This window comes from Typopeltis vanoorti, chromosome 18, assembly GCF_054136105.1.
Source record: "Typopeltis vanoorti isolate ZY-2024b chromosome 18, IOZ_Tvanoo_1.0, whole genome shotgun sequence".
In the NCBI taxonomy this organism is placed as follows: Eukaryota; Metazoa; Arthropoda; class Arachnida; order Uropygi; family Thelyphonidae; genus Typopeltis; species Typopeltis vanoorti.
Window position 1 is genome coordinate 40,091,464 of NC_143566.1, and position 15,948 is coordinate 40,107,411.

Sequence of the window (15,948 nt, forward strand, 5' to 3'; positions counted from 1 at the left end):
CTCCACTCTGGTGAACCGTAAGTTAATGTGGGTCTTACAATTGTTTTGTATATTCTTAGTTTGTTTTCTGGACTGACTTTGCTTCTTCAGTTGAGTAGAGGGTAGAGTTGAGCTATTGCTGAGTTAGCTTTGTAGCAGGCATGAGAGATGTGGGAGTTGAAGTTGAGTCGGTTATCTAGTTTGATTCCCAGGTATTTTACTTCTTTTTGCCTTGGGATATCAGTATTGAACATTGTGACTACTCCGTGGTGGTTTGCTTTCTTTTTTGTAAAGAGTATGGCTGTGCTCTTATCTGCATTGACGTCAATTCTCCCTTTTTAAAACCATTTTTCGAGATTTCTTGCTGCATTTTGTAGTCGTTGTGTGGCTAGGTGTGGCCTGAGTGATCTGGCTAGTATCGCTATGTCATCTGCATAAAAAGCCTTGATGGTTGATGGAGTGTTTTGGACGTCTGAGATGTAAATATTTAAGAGTAGTGGCGATAGAAGGGAGCCTTGCGGGACACCTGCTATGATACTCCTTGCGGAGGATCTGAGGCCACGCAGTTTCACTTGTGTTTCAAGTGTGACCACTTGAAACCAAGTTTTCTTGCGACCAAGTTTCACTTGGTCAGTCTATGATTTGGATGAGGTTTAGTGAGTATTTTGCTGTTATTAGTTTGTGAATGAGGCCTTGTGCACAGTGGCGCACTTAGGATTTAATCTTGGAGGGGAAGTTGAGTAGACGATTTGAGAATACACACTACGCATTGCATAAGAGCTATGACTGAGCATCTGCCAATACATTATACCCGTGATCTCACCTGGCCTGGCCCGGGCAAACGAAGTTGAGCCCGAGCACTACTTCGTTTGCCTTGCGTTCACAGCGACCAGGATTTCCGATCGCTATAGAGCATTCCCACTTTATTTGACCGCTAATTCATAAGTAGCATAGAAATAGAAGGCAAGACACAACATAAATTTAAAAAAAAAAATGAATGTTAATTAGGAAAAGATATTTTTGAAATTTTTCTAGTGTTTTTATCTTTTCTTTTTTTTTAATTTTTTTTTCTTTTGCGGGAGACAGGGCCCACTGGCAATTTCCATGGGTGCGCCAATATTTGTGCCACACTTTATCGAAGATTTTCGCCACGTCCAGGAAGATTGTCACTATATGTTGTTTCCAATTGAATCCGGTAGTTATGTATTCTATAAGTCTGTGAACCTGTTGAGTTGTGCAGTGACCTGTTCGAAAACCAAATTGTTCATTTGGGATTATGTCTAGATTGTCCGTTTCGTTTTGTAGGCGTTTTAGTATGACTTTTTCTGCTATTTATCCCATGCCTGACAAGAGGCTGATAGGTCTGTAATTCTGGAGGAACTGAGGTGCTTTTCCTGGCTTGTGGATGAGGATTATATCTGCTTGCTTCCAGCGAGTGGGGAAGTAGTTGAGTCTTAGCATTGTGTTGATGATAGCCACTAGATGCATTATTGTTTTGTGAGGGAGTGCCTTTATAATTTGTTTGAAATCTGATCAGGACCTGGTGCTTTCCTGTTTTTGAGGTTCTTGATGATTTGGAATATTTCCATTGGTGTAGTATAGCTTACGTTATCATGGCTGGTGGAATGATGAAGTGCACAGCGTACTTGCCTGTAGATTTTTTCGATGAAGCGCAAGTCCACATGAGTGTAGTTTGATTGAAATTGCAGCTCCATGGCGTCTGCAAAGGCTTCTGATTTCTCATCGTCTCGGTAGACTATGTCTCTTTCTCCATGGATTGGGTATATGTAGGGGCGGTCGCTGCGAAGGGTTTTAGTCATTTTCCATAATAAGTTGTCTTCGACGTTTAGTGATCGTAGTTTCTTCTCCCATAACTGTTTCTTAGTCTTTGATCGCATATCGGACTAGGTTTTTCACCCTGTTTAAATTTTGTTTATACTGGGGCGATAGAGTTGCATGGTAGCGACGTCTGATCCTGTTTTTGTTGTGGATAAGCTTTAGAATCTCTTTTGGGAGCAGATTAGCTGGAGCTGGACGGGTAACGGTGGAGGCTGTTGCACAGCCAGTTTGGATTATGCTTTCCTGTATATTGATTGCTGTTTCTACTTCTTTGGGTGAGGAGGTGGTTGGGACAGGGCCTGTAATGTTGCAGAGAGTTGCGTTGAGCTTTTTAAAATTTGTGCAGGACTGGTTGGGGATACTTTCTGTTTCCCCAACTAGGCTTAGTAGAACTGGGTTATGGTCAGAGCTGTGATCATTAACAGCCTGTAACTGGAATTGGTACGAGGTGGTCCTGAAGATGGCTATATCCAGCACATCAGGTTTGCCCAACGGTCCGTAGTGTATTGGTTCGGCAGGACCTGCTATGGTGATGTTTCTTGTCATAGCAAACTTGTGTAGGCTCCTCCCATTGTTGTTGGTGTTTCTACTATTCCACGCTGGTTGTTTAGCGTTTTAGGTCTCCTGCCATTATTGTTGCTTCATTTGTATCGAGGAGCTGGGAGAGATTTGCGGCTAGTAGTGATTTGCTTGGAGGGTTGTATGAATATAGTTTTAATCTACCTGTATTGTTGGTGTGTATCTCAATTCCAGTTTCTTCCAAGTTTGTGGTCGTTAAATTACTTGATCTCATTGTATCTGATGTCTTTTTTTGATGAAGATAGCTGTGCCACCCCTCTGGCGTTGAGCCTTTCATTCCTTAGTAGTGTGTAGTATCATAGTTTGGGGTTATCACATGGCCAGAGGTGAGTCTCGTTGATTTAAAGGATGTCAACTCTATAACGCGCAACAAATTGTTCCAATTCTAGGTGATTATTGTTTAATCCATTAGCTTTCCAGAATGCGACCGGTATGGAATTTATTGTGATGGTCGAATTATCTATTAATGATTGAGAATATGGCTTGCGTATTTCTAAGAAATCTGTTTGTATCTGCCTGGTTTGGATTTGATTTGCTAAAAGCTGTTAGCATTTCTCCTAATATTATAGTTTCTGCCGATTTCGTGTGTGAGGAGACCACTGAGGCGCACGATGTGTTACTTATAGAAGCTTGCGAACGGTTTTCTGGTGTAGGAGGTGTAGCATGGTTCTTAGTTGATGGGACTCCTGTTTCTCTAGCTTTAGACAGAAAAGATGGATGGGATGAGCAACCTTTGTAGTTCGCTGGGTGTGGCCCACCGCAATTTGCGCATTTAGCGGGAGTAGTGCGTGGTTTAGAACATGTATGAGAGGGATGATTGCCTCCACATTTAACGCACTTGTACTCTGCTCTACAAAGCTTCTGCGCATGCCGATATTTCTGGCAGCGGTGGCATTGACCTGCAGATGTTTTCCTTCTGAGTGGCTATGTCTTAATTACTAGGTTGCAAACAATTTTTAGGTCACATATTTCTCTCTGGTCTTTACTTATTTCTACTAAAACCAGAGGCATGGGACGTTTGTCTGCATGGTACATGCGCGAAACTTTTATAGGTTCTAAGCCTCGTGACTTGAGGCCAGTGGCTATCTCCTCTGACATTATGGTTTCCACGAGACCTTTAAGTTTTTCTCGATTTTTAGCTGGAATGTATGATATGGAACTTTCAGCTCGTCCATAAATTTAGTAAGCCAAAGGTAGTCCGATGCTCCTTCTGGCTGAATGCGGACACCTTCATCTGAATTTTTAGCTGAAGTGAACTTGATTTCGGTGTTCTTCATTACCTCCGCTACTGTCGACCATTTGTCTTTAGATCTAATCACTGGTGGAATTGTTTCTTTGGGCTGAACTGTTGTGTTCCCTGAAGCTGCTCTTTCAACGGGCTGTACGGATGTGTCCATCTGTGCTATCACATTTTTGGGCTGAGCCTCTGCTTCTGCAGTTGTTTCAGGTTCTGTAACTGAAAGACTCCTTCTTGCGCTTTTTTCTACTGACCACCTGATAGTCTGTACAGTCATCTGAGTCCTAGAGCTGGCAACATAATCTCCCTGGTGTTATGTTGAGAAGTGCTGGAAAGTGGATCAGGGGGTTGGTAGTCCTCTGATTCGACTTCAGTAATCTGGTGTATCTCTACCCTACTGGGCCATTTGGAGTTAAGGAGGTATCCAACATGTTTGAAAACTGCAAGGAGTTCCTTAAAGTTTAGGTCATCATATGGGGTGTTCATGATTAAGTCTAATCTGTAGTTTAAAGGGCGTTTCGCGTGAAACAGGACCTGCCTTGTCCCTTCCTACCACCGAGTGTAGACCGACAGTGGAAATCTCCTTTTTAAAGGCAGAAGACAACTGCCAGGCACTGGGCAGGAACAGGAGAGAGCCTGAGAAAATTTCAGTCAGATAAAATCTTACCTTGAACAAAATATAAATGAAAGAACGCTGTGTTGAAGATCACTATCAATCAAAACACTCCGACTCGAAAAATCTACCGAGCACGATCGTAATAAATTTTTCACAACGCAGTAAATATTTCCGAACGTGCTTGAGATCAGGCCTGTTTGGTGAGTAAATTTTAGGTTATTTATACTGAGGCGGAATTTTCTTATAATGTGAAACCCTAATCTGTAACTTGTCTAGCTTATTCATAAATCCAACCCTCGTTCCAGCCCTTATTGAAGGGGTTACTGTATACTACAAGTATTACAAGATTTACCGTTCTACACTATACGACCCACATGAACTTTGCACAATCCATTCCTCACTACACCATCCACTGTACAGTATTTTTGTCTGTTAACTTTATGTGTTCTCTGAACGATTTGTCCGCCTTATAGAATGAAGAACCCGAGTTTCAAGGAGGGAAAAAAAATCTGTTACCTGCCTAACAAATATCGGCTAACTCACCTTCAGCTGAAAAGATTCTTCTTTGACATTATCAGAGTGGAACTCAAGTCTTTTAGAAGGGCGTAGTCGGTCTTCTAAAGGCACAAAGAAAGAAGAAAAAAAAAGTGCAATTTTTTTTCCCCATATATGTCCAGTTTTTTACAGTAACTTTCTTCACTAGGAGTCAAACGGAATCTCAGTTTTCTGGAGTCTAAACAAAATTAATTCGGCGCTTTTTTAAATAAAAATTTTAAATCGACCAGTTTTAAAATCACTCTATTTAGTGATTTGTAATTTAAATTCAATTTTTTATTTTTATTTATAAGATATAAATATCTAAGAAACCAGACAAATATTTGCTTAATTTCTAGCTGCATCAAGTAGCGTTCATTCCATGACACTAGTTTTCTTAAGTGTGTAAAACATGCTTTTAATTTTAACATTTTAATTTTAAAGCAATTTCCTTGAATTATAGGAGAATAATTTTGTTTATTATAAAAGTTTTTGGGTATGCGTAACTAAGCTTAATTGAATAACCATTCGGTAAAATTTTGACCTGTTAATGGTTTTTCCCGTTAACACATGATCACTTTTTCTTATTCAATGCGTTCACAGTAGAGGCAACTGTACACAGAGCCGCACTTCTATTTCTTGTGAAGTATGCTTCAACCTCATATTCCCGCGTTAAATGTAATAATTTTTTGTATCCTTTCGCCAACGACTTGTGTAGGTGTAAATCATGGGTATTTAAACTCCTTCTTCCGAATTTTCTTAATCATTTGATTACTGCTTTACATTTTAGAAGAATACATATGCAAACTTAAAACTTCGTATAAGTAAAAACAAAGTTCTATTTCATTAAATGTGTCACTGCTCAAATTTATATTATTCTATTTACTTTAGCGGATATATATCTTTAGAACTATCAGCTGACAGGAGATAAAATTTCCCGCCAGTTATTGGTAAAGGAGTCCTCGGTGGTAGACTTATTACGGAGTGAAATTTTTTGTATATGTCGGTAATTCTGAGCTTGTATATTTTTTAGAATGTCAAAAATTAGCATTTCTAATGCTGTAGATCAAGATGTACAAAAGAGGATACAGGAATTATGTTTTGAGCTAAACATGGATAAAAATGCTTCCGACGAAGCGTGGCAATCATTTCAGAGAATTAGTACAACTTATACTTTAGAGGTAAGATTTTAATGAATAGCGACTTTTAAAATAATCAAGTAAGTAATTTGTGGATATGGAGAACTGGGGTGATGTTATGAGAGGTTAGTGCGAGTGTAAGCAGAAGCATCTCATTTAAATGTATGTATCGGAATAGGAAGATCCATTAGTGCTTCTTGGCATATTTATAAACCGGTATTCAATGAAACGAGAACAACTTATAATAAATATACTCGGCTAACTCTTGTAACTGCAGACAGCAATAGACAACGTGTGTGTGGTTTTAATTTAAGAAATGCTGACTGATCTCGGTCCTTATGTGATATTAAAAGTCGTCATCATTTAGGCGTACGTAACAGTCAGCTGTAACGTGGTATTAATACTAACGTTTTAAAAATTATAAGCTTCTAATATATTTCTAAAATCTGCGGCATTGTTGATAGTCTTTCCATACATGGAAATTCTTATGTGCAAATTTCGACATTTATGTCAATAACTGGATCTAAGAAATATGTTGTGTGGTAGGTTTGTGTGTTTTCCACCTCGGATAACATGCAAACCAACTAGAGAATACACCCAATTTACGTACATGACATATTCATTTGTCATAATTGTTTGATATATCAATCAACTGTACCTGCTTTTTGGCCCTCCATTGATTTCTGTGATGGTAAAATATTTGTTGCTTTTGACTGGTGTGCGAATCCAGGCAGACAGAACTAACTACAAACCATATGTTCATGACAACATTTTTCTCATTAAATGTCATTGTTTAGAAAATAATTGTAATTGATTAACTTTAAAAGTTTGAAATGGTAAAAAATCTCCTTTGTTATAAGTGTGACTTTTATTTTAAGTAATTTTTGGAATAAAGTGGCTTTTACTATTCCAAGCAGAAGCACAGATGAAAATATTACTTTATTTAGATTGTTTTAGAATTGTATAAATGTGTGTTTTGTAGTATTCCTTTGCATTAGAAACACAAACCAATCATAAGATATTTTGTGATGTGAATATCTAATTGTATGTTAATATCGTTACCAATTCTAAATGATGCTGTTGTCACAGGAGATTCAGTTTAGCTTTTCTTGTGTATCTTAAGTTCGTTGAGCATCTCAGAATGTGAGCACTACTTATTCATATGACATGTATGTACCCTTTAGTTATCTTGTATATTATGCTTAACAAGAAATTATATTCTTATTTTAATCCTTTACCTAAGCATCAGCAAAGAATGTTTGCATATTAAGTATCTTTACCACAACTTGTCTATTTACATATAGAGGCTGTTGACTTTATATCAGCTTGTCTTGGTTACCTGCTTGTGCATCTTTTCCCCTTCAGTAATTGTTACAAGAAATTCAGGTGAATTAATATGTGCAAGATAATCCATGTGGAATATAGTTAAAGCCTTATACTAAAGCTGTATAGCATTAGTATTATTTTCCTCTCTTTATGGAGTCGAGATTCATGGCAGAAGCAAAACTGCAAATCTTATCATTATACCTTACATTGAATATATAGAGCAGTGGTACATTCATCATCCATTCTGACACTGCATCTACTACTCCAAATAATCTTTTTTTTACTTCCTTAACCATATTATCATTACAGAGCTTCTAAAGATGATTTTGCACTACTTATTATTACCTGACATCTCCAAGGACTTATTGTAGGAGGGTCCTCCATCTACACACATCTTGTCACTATCTACTGGCCACTAATAATATTTCTTGTGGCATTGTTCTTCCTCCATCTGTGGAATGGACCCTCTTAGTAACCTATGGCTCAATCACGTCACCTTTTCTCTTATCTGCTAAGCTTTGACAGCAATCCTTCAAATCTGCTATATTATAATTAACGTTCCAGTTCTGAGGCAGTCACTCCTTTAGCTACTCTGATTCTCTCTAATGCTGCATGATCTGTGCATAGAAATCTAGATATAGCCTTATCAATGCCACTATAAGGCATTGTCACTTCCTTATCAGTGACTTCGCATGGACAGCAGCTTTCTGAATAATTTTTTGCAATTTTTGTTTTTTGTTTTCTGAACTTCTCTGTTCTCGCTATCTCCACAAATCCATTCGTGTTGGAGGTTTAATGGAATATTATCAGCACTGAGAAAGGATTAAAACTAATTTTAATGCTTCCAATATTTTGTCTCAATCACAGAGACATCTTCAGGGATTACAATAGCTTTTTGTAACAACACACACAAATACAATACAATGATAAGTAAAAGAAGTGAGTGAAATTAAAGTCCTATTTAGGTGGTGCACCCTCTATGGGCATTTGCAGGTGGCCTAAGATAGAGAGATCTCTGATAATTAACGTTTGCCAAATTTCGGGAAGTTTTATGCAACTTATTTGTTTAAATTAGGTAGATTCCTGAGTGCAGATGCAGATTCAAAAAACAGTCTCTTTTTTGAATTTGAACACAAGTCATACATTTGCAATCACAATTATGATCAATCTGGCCTTGCAGACCATGTTTTAGATACAACTCACAGGATCTCCTGGGAAAAAAACCACCATGCTCCACCATAGTAAATTAAAAAAAAAAAAAAGACTGTTTTTTTGAATCTGCATCTGCATTCAGGAATCAACCTAATTTAAACACATACGGCTGCATAAAACTTTACAAAATTTGGGACTCATTGATTATCAGAGATCCCTCTTTACATCCTAAGCCACCTTTCTAGAAATTAGGGTTCTCAAAGGAAATACAAACAGGAAGTTGCCGAGGACAAGTGTATCTTAAAGAAGAAAGAATTAAAGTGAGTAAGATTTGCATGCCTGGGATCCGTTAGCGATATGAAGAATTGCTGTTCAGAATATGGTTAGGAATCAGAGACTTGTCTAAAATATGGATTGCTATAAAAATTGAGACATAATAGGAAGAATTGAGGTTTAATTTAAATGACTTTATTTGTAAAATTTTCGACTAAGTTTCAAAGCCATTGTCAAAACAATTATAGGAAAACACAAAAAAGATAACAATTCAGTTGAAAGCATGATATTATGTGCACTGTCAGCTGCAGGAGAATAGCTCTATCTGCATAGATATCCTAAATAAATTACAATAAAATAATTTAACTAATAAATTATTTTTAAATATAAACAAAAAATTAATTACAAAATAATTCATACATGAATGGTGAGTATTAGTCCATATAACTTTCCAAAATTGAGAACATTTTAGGCAATCATTTTCGTTCAGGTTTGGGTTGTGAATGTGTTTCACAGCTTTCCTTGTACAGTCTTTTCAGAAGAAAATAACTTTTGTGTAACAGTTTGGTTTTCTTCTACTCAATCCTATTTTTTTTTTTTTTTTGTAGATAACTAGTGGCTGGCTAAACAGAATTTATTGGTTATTTAAGTGAAATGTATTCCTGAAGACAGATCTGTGCAGAATGACCAGTCTATCCATAATAACATAAACCACAACAGCAGGGGATTCTGTGAACTATTATTATTATTCAGGCCTCCATTGAGTCAAAAGACTCATCGTGGGAGGTCCTTCCTAAGAACATAAAGTCTGTCAAGACTCATCAAGGGGAGGTCCCCACTAAGAATCACAGTCTATCATACCACTCCTTAAATTCATTGACCGTTCTCGCTCTCACCACTTCATCAGGCAATGCATTCCACGTTTCAACCACACTCCATGCAAAGAAACCACTCCTCGCCCTCTTGCTCACATTTTCCTTTCGTAACTTCCAGGGATGGCCTCTTGTCATCACTCCCTCCCGCTGTTCAACCAAGCGAAAGAACTCCCCAGTGTCAACCCTGTAACCACCTCTCAACAGTTTAAAAGTCTCAGTCATATCACCTCTCCTTCTATCCACCAAACTCTGCAGTCCACATTCCCTCAGCTGATCCTCATCACCAAAATTGTACAGTCCCGAAACCATCTTTGTCATCAGTCTCTGTACTCTTTCCACAGTTAATTTATCCCTTTCAAATCCTGGGGACCAAATCTGAGAACAATAGTCTAAGTGTGGTCTGATCAAAGACTTAATACAACGTAATGATAACCCTTTTATCACTGCAGGTCAGTGTCATTCTCGTAATTGCAGCAATCCTCTGTGTTACCTTCACCTTTGCAATATGTCCCCTAAATTTCAGGTTTCTATCAATCATCAACCTCAGATTTCTTGTCTCCCCTACTTCCTCCAGTATAACCCCTCCTATAGAGTATGCTGCATCCCATCGATGTTTCCCAAACCTCAAGACCTTACATTTTGCTGCATTAAACTGACACCCCCATTCATTTGCCCATTTATCTAGCTTATTCAAATCCTCTTGCAGGGCTACCACATCTGCACTATTATTAATAATCTTTCCTAGCTTCGCATCATCCGCAAACAACTGAATATCCCCTTGCAATTCACTGGCAATGTCATTGATATAAAGGTTAAACAATATAGGTCCTAGTACTGAGCCCTGTGGGACCCCACTTGTAACCCTCTGCCTCCTTGAAACTGCTCCACCATACACAACTTTCTGATACCTATCAGGCAGCCAATCCTGAATCCAGTTGACCAATCGGACATCCAGACCCATGTGTTGCAACTTAAATATCAGCTTATCATGTGGCACCCTGTCAAATGCCTTCGCTATCTAAGAAAATTGCGGTATATGCCTTTCCCTCATGTAATGTTCTTGTAACTTTATTATAAAAGGCTAGCATATTGCTAAAACAAGAGTGCCCCTTCACAAATCCATGTTAACTCTCACAGATAACATTACCCTCATCTGCCCAATGCTGTATATGGTCCCTCACTACTTTCTCCAAGATCTTACTAACTACTGATGACACACAAACTGGCCTATAATTAGACACTTCCAGTCTGTTACCACCCTTATGCAGTGGCACTATCTTACCTTCCTTCCATTCCCTGGGCACCTTTCCCACAGCCAGACTTTCATTGAAAAGCCAGGTTAAAGGCACTGTCAATTCCCTAGCATATTCTTTCAAAACTCGTGGTGAAATACCATCCAGTCCCAAAGCTTTACTGACATCCAGAGTACTCAGTATCTGAAACACACTCTCCTCCTCCTGTAGCTCTAAACCTCGAACCTGCCCTATCCCTCTAACATTAAAACTGACTCCTCTAGGATGAAATACTCCAATAAAGTGTTCATTGAACAATTCCACTATGTCCTCTGCATCAGTCACTCTATTCCCATTTTTATCCCACAATATCATTCTTCCACAGTCATTTCTCCTCTTACTGGCCACATAGCTAAAAAATTCCCTAGGATTGTCTTTGTATCTTAGGGCCAATCTTCTGTCATATTCCAGTTTTGCTTTCCTTACCACACTAGTCACTCTCCTGGCCTGTGTCTTATATTCTTCATGCATCTTCTCTTCACCTGTCTCCTTATATCTCTTCCATAGCCTCTTTTTCGCATGCAATTCTTTTTTAATATTGTAACTATATTGTAACTAACTATAGGATAGAAAGAGGACGATATTTGTTTAGGTGAGATAAGGAAGGTATTAAGTTTGTGAACTGTATGGAAAGAGACTTGTAAGTTAATTATTTTTTTTTTTTCCCAAGACCTCATGGAGTCAAAGACTCATCCGGGAGGTCCTTTTATCACACATCTCATCATACCGTGTCTTAAACACACTCAAACTCCTTGCAGCACCGCACTCTCAGGCAAGGCATTCGAATCATTCACAACTCTGTACAAAAAAAACCTGCCTCTCACACCCTCTTTATACAGTTTCCAGGGATGACCTCTGGTTCTCCCCTGACCTCCCACTATTCTCTGTAGAACTTCTCCACCATTGATCTTATAACAGCCACTTACCAACTTGTAGGTCTCTATCATATTTCCCCTCTTCCTTCTCTCCACCAGACTCTGCAAATTCCATCTTCTGAATCTTTCCTCATACTCAACATTCCAGAGGTCAGAAACTACCTATGTCAGTTGCCTTTGGATCCTTTCCAACATCTCTTCATCCTTCTGAAAACCCGGTGACCAAATCTGGGCACAATAGTTCATGTGTCGCCTAATCAAAGCCGTATACAATGGAACAAGACTTTCCCTACTTCTACATGTCAGTGTCCTCTGCATCATTCCCAGAAGTCTTTGTGTTGTCTTCACAATTTTGGCGAAGTGTCCCCTAAATCTGTCAAAGTAGTCTTATTATTTTTTTTTTTCAAAGTTCTTTAACCTCCCTACTGGCCGAGGTGGATGAAATAGTGAGACCCAGTTACACTACTTATCCATGTTATTCAATAGGTGTTACAGAATCATATCCAGATTTAGCTGGACGTCTATAGACATCATCGCTGGTTGGGAGTTAACATACAGAATGCAAATTGTAATAATTTCTTATCGCAGGTTAAGACGATGGCATTTTATTGATTATTTTTTCGATAGTTTTTGCATTATAACCATTAGAGATATAATGCAAAAACTATGATCTGATAATAAACAGTTATTTATTATTATTACCCTAAGACCCCATGTAAAAAGTCTCATCTAGGAGGCCCTTTTGCAATACGCACAGCTCATTATACCATGCCTTAAACATTCAAATTCTCTGCTGGCACCACCCTCTCAGGAAGACATTCCAATAATTCACAACTCTGCATGCAAAAAACCTCCCTACTCTCTTCCTTACTCACTCTCCTTACACACCTTTCAGTGATGATCTCTGGTTCTCCCCTGATCTCTCACCATTTTCTGTAAAACCTCTTCAACATTGATCGTATAACATCCCCTTACTAACTTGTAGGTCTCTGTCATATTATCCCCTCTTCCTCCTATCCACTAGAATCTGTAAATTGCATCTTCTTAACCTTTCCTCATATTCGACATTCAAGAGACCTGAGTCAGTCACCTTTGGACCCTTTCCAATAGCTTATTGCCCTTTTGAAACCCAGGTGATCAAATCTGTGCACAGTAGTTTCATTGTGTCAAGAATCCCCTTATTTCTACAGTCGGTGTCCTCCACATCATTCCCAGAATTCATTGTGTTGCCCTCACAATTTTGGCAATGTGTCCTCTAAATTTTAGATCCTTATGTATTATCACCCTAATTTGTCCCCACCAAACATAAATTCCCCATTTCATCTTTGTTTCCCAAAATTTAGAACTTTACGTTTTGCAACATAGAACTGGCATCCCCATTCTCATTCACTCAATCTATTCAAATCTTCTTGTAAGGCCACAACATCACCTACTCTTCATAGTTCATCCCAACTTTGCATTATCTGCAAACAACTGAATATCCCCATCCAAATCTTTGCTGATATCATTAACATACAGGTTAAACAGCAATGGCCCTAAAACAGACCCCTGAAGTACACCACTAGTTACTTTTCTCTTCCTGGATATTGTTCCCCCATACACAACTTGCTGATACCTATCAGATAACCAGTCTTCAATCCAATGCCCGAATTTAATATCCAACCCCATCTGCTCTAGTTTCACTATCAACTTATGCATTAATCTATCAAAAGCCTTTGCTAAATCCAAGTATATTGCTGTGTATCCCTCTTCTCTGTCCAGTGATGCTGTCACCTTATTGTAATAAGTAAGTAGATTACTAAAACATGACTTCCCTTTAACAAATCCATGCTGTCCATCAAAGATAATATCATTGTTGTCAACCCAATTCTGGATCCTGGTTCTCACCAGACTCTCCAACACCTTAACCACTGGTTAAGGTGTTGGAGAGTCTGGTGAGAACCAGGATTTCATATGACGTGGCACAATCTTGTCCTCCTCCTGCTCCTTTGGAACTCGACCCTTTACAAGACTCATATTAAAAGAATGTCAAGAAAGATACCAGCTTCCTGGCATATTCCTTCAAGATACGTGGTGATATATTAAGTCCCACAGCCTTATTAACATCAAGTTTGCTCAATTCCCCATATACCTCTTGCTCACGTACAGTCAGTTTCTCCTCCTCATCAACTGCTCTCAAACTCCATGATATCACATTCACAAGAATGAAAGACCTTTGTAATAAAGTGTTATTTTCCAATATTATTATTATTATTACCACCCAAAAATCTCATGGAGTCAAAGACTCATCTGGGAGGTCCTTTTATCACACACACAGGTCATCATACAGGTCATCATACTTTTAAACACATTCAAACTCTTTGCAGACACCACATTCTCAGGCAAGGCATTCCAGTCATTCAAAACTCTGCACGAAAAAACCTGCCTCTCACTCCCCTACTCACACCCTCTTTATACAGTTTCTAGGGATGACCTCTGGTTCTCCCCTGATCTCCCACTATTTTCTGTAGAACTTCTCCAGCATTGATCCTATAACAACCCCTTAATAACTTGTAGGTCTCTATCATATCTCCCCTCTTCCTCCTGTCCACCAGACTCTGCAAGTTGTATCTTCTCAATCTTTCCTCATACTTGACATTTCAGAGGTCAGAAACTAACTTTGTCAGTCTCCTTTGGACCCTTTCCAACATCTCTTCATCCTTCTGAAAACCCGGTGACCAAATCTGAGCACAATAGTCCATGTGTGGCCTAATCAAAGCCTTATACAATGGAACAAGAATCTCCCTACTTCTACACGTCAGTGTCCTCCGCATCATTCCCAGAAGCCTTTGTGTTGTCTTCACAATTTTGATGATGTGTCCCCTAAATTTTAGATCCTTATCCACTATCACCTCTCTTATTTCCTCTACCTCCAACAATATATTCTCACGAAGCATAAATTCTACATCCCATCTTTGTTTTCCAAATTTTAAAACCTTACATTTTGCAACATTGAACTCGCATCCCCATTTGCTTGCCCAATCACTCAATCTATTCAAGTCTTCCTGTAAGGCCACAACATCTTCACTACACTTCACGGTTCGTCCCAACTTTGCATCATCAGCAAACAATTGAATATCTCCATCCACATCTTCACCTATATCATTAATACAAAAGTTAAACAGCAATGGACCTAAAACAGACCCCTGAGGCACTCCACTAGTGACTTTCCTTTTCCTGGATATCGCTCCCCCATACAACTTGTTGATACCTATCAGATAGCCAGTCTCCAATCCAATGCACCAATCTAATATCCAACCCCATCTGCTCTAGTTTGACTGTCAACCTATCATAAGGTACTCTATCAAAAGCCTTTGCAAAATCCAAGTATATTACTGTGTATCCTTCTTCTCTGTCCAAGGAACCAGTCACTTTATTGTAATAAGTAACTAAAACATGACCTTCCTTTAGCAAATCCATGCTGTCCATCAAAGATAATACCATTATTATCAACCCAACACTGGATCCTAGTTCTCACAAGCTTCTCCAACAACTTAACCAAAACACCTGACACACAGATAGGCCTATAGTTTGATGCTCGAGTTCGATCACCTCCTTTATGAAGTGGTACAATCTTGCCTTCCTTCCTCTCCTTAGGGACTTGACAGATTGCAAGACTCATATTAAAAAATATGTCAAGGCAGGTGTCAACTCTCTGACACATTCCTTCAGAATATGCGGTGATATATTATCAAGTCCCACAGCCTTATTAACATCTAATTTACTCAACTCCCCATACACCTCTTGCTCACCTACAGTCAGTCTCGCCTTCCCATCATCGACTGCTCTCAATCCCTCCATGAAGTCACATTCACAAGATTGAAAGATCTTTATGAACTACTCATTAAGTATCTCCACCACACATTCTGCATCAGTTGTCTTTATACTATTTTCTCCAATCAATGTCATCCTTCCATAATTATTCTTTCTTTTGCTAGCTACATATCGAAAGAACTCCTTAGGATTCTTTTTGGCTTCATTAGCCAACTGCTGTTCATACCTCTCTTTAGCTACCCTCACCAACCAAATCACTCTCCTTGCCTGGTCTTTGTAGACCTCATGGAATTGGTTATTTCCACTTCTCTTATGCTGCCTCCACAATGCCCTTTTTCTCTGTATCGCATGTTTAATCTCTTTATTCATCCATCTCACACCCACCTTATTTAACCTTCTCACCCTTGAAATACATTTAG

General features: G+C 38.7%; 1 protein-coding gene across 3 annotated transcripts in view; it reads left to right on the forward strand.

Annotated features, from left to right (window-relative positions):
- The first annotated feature begins 5,786 nt into the window (after positions 1 to 5,786).
- The window catches only part of LOC150096609 (retinoblastoma-like protein 1), a 488,590-nt gene continuing 478,428 nt past the window's right edge, over positions 5,787 to 15,948 (forward strand). For all 3 annotated transcript variants that reach the window (XM_090408756.1, XM_090408757.1, XM_090408758.1), the window contains exon 1: positions 5,787 to 5,965. In XM_090408756.1, coding sequence (XP_090264882.1) covers positions 5,819 to 5,965 — 147 coding nt within the window. In that variant the 5' untranslated portion in view covers positions 5,787 to 5,818. The remainder of the gene's footprint in view (positions 5,966 to 15,948) is intronic.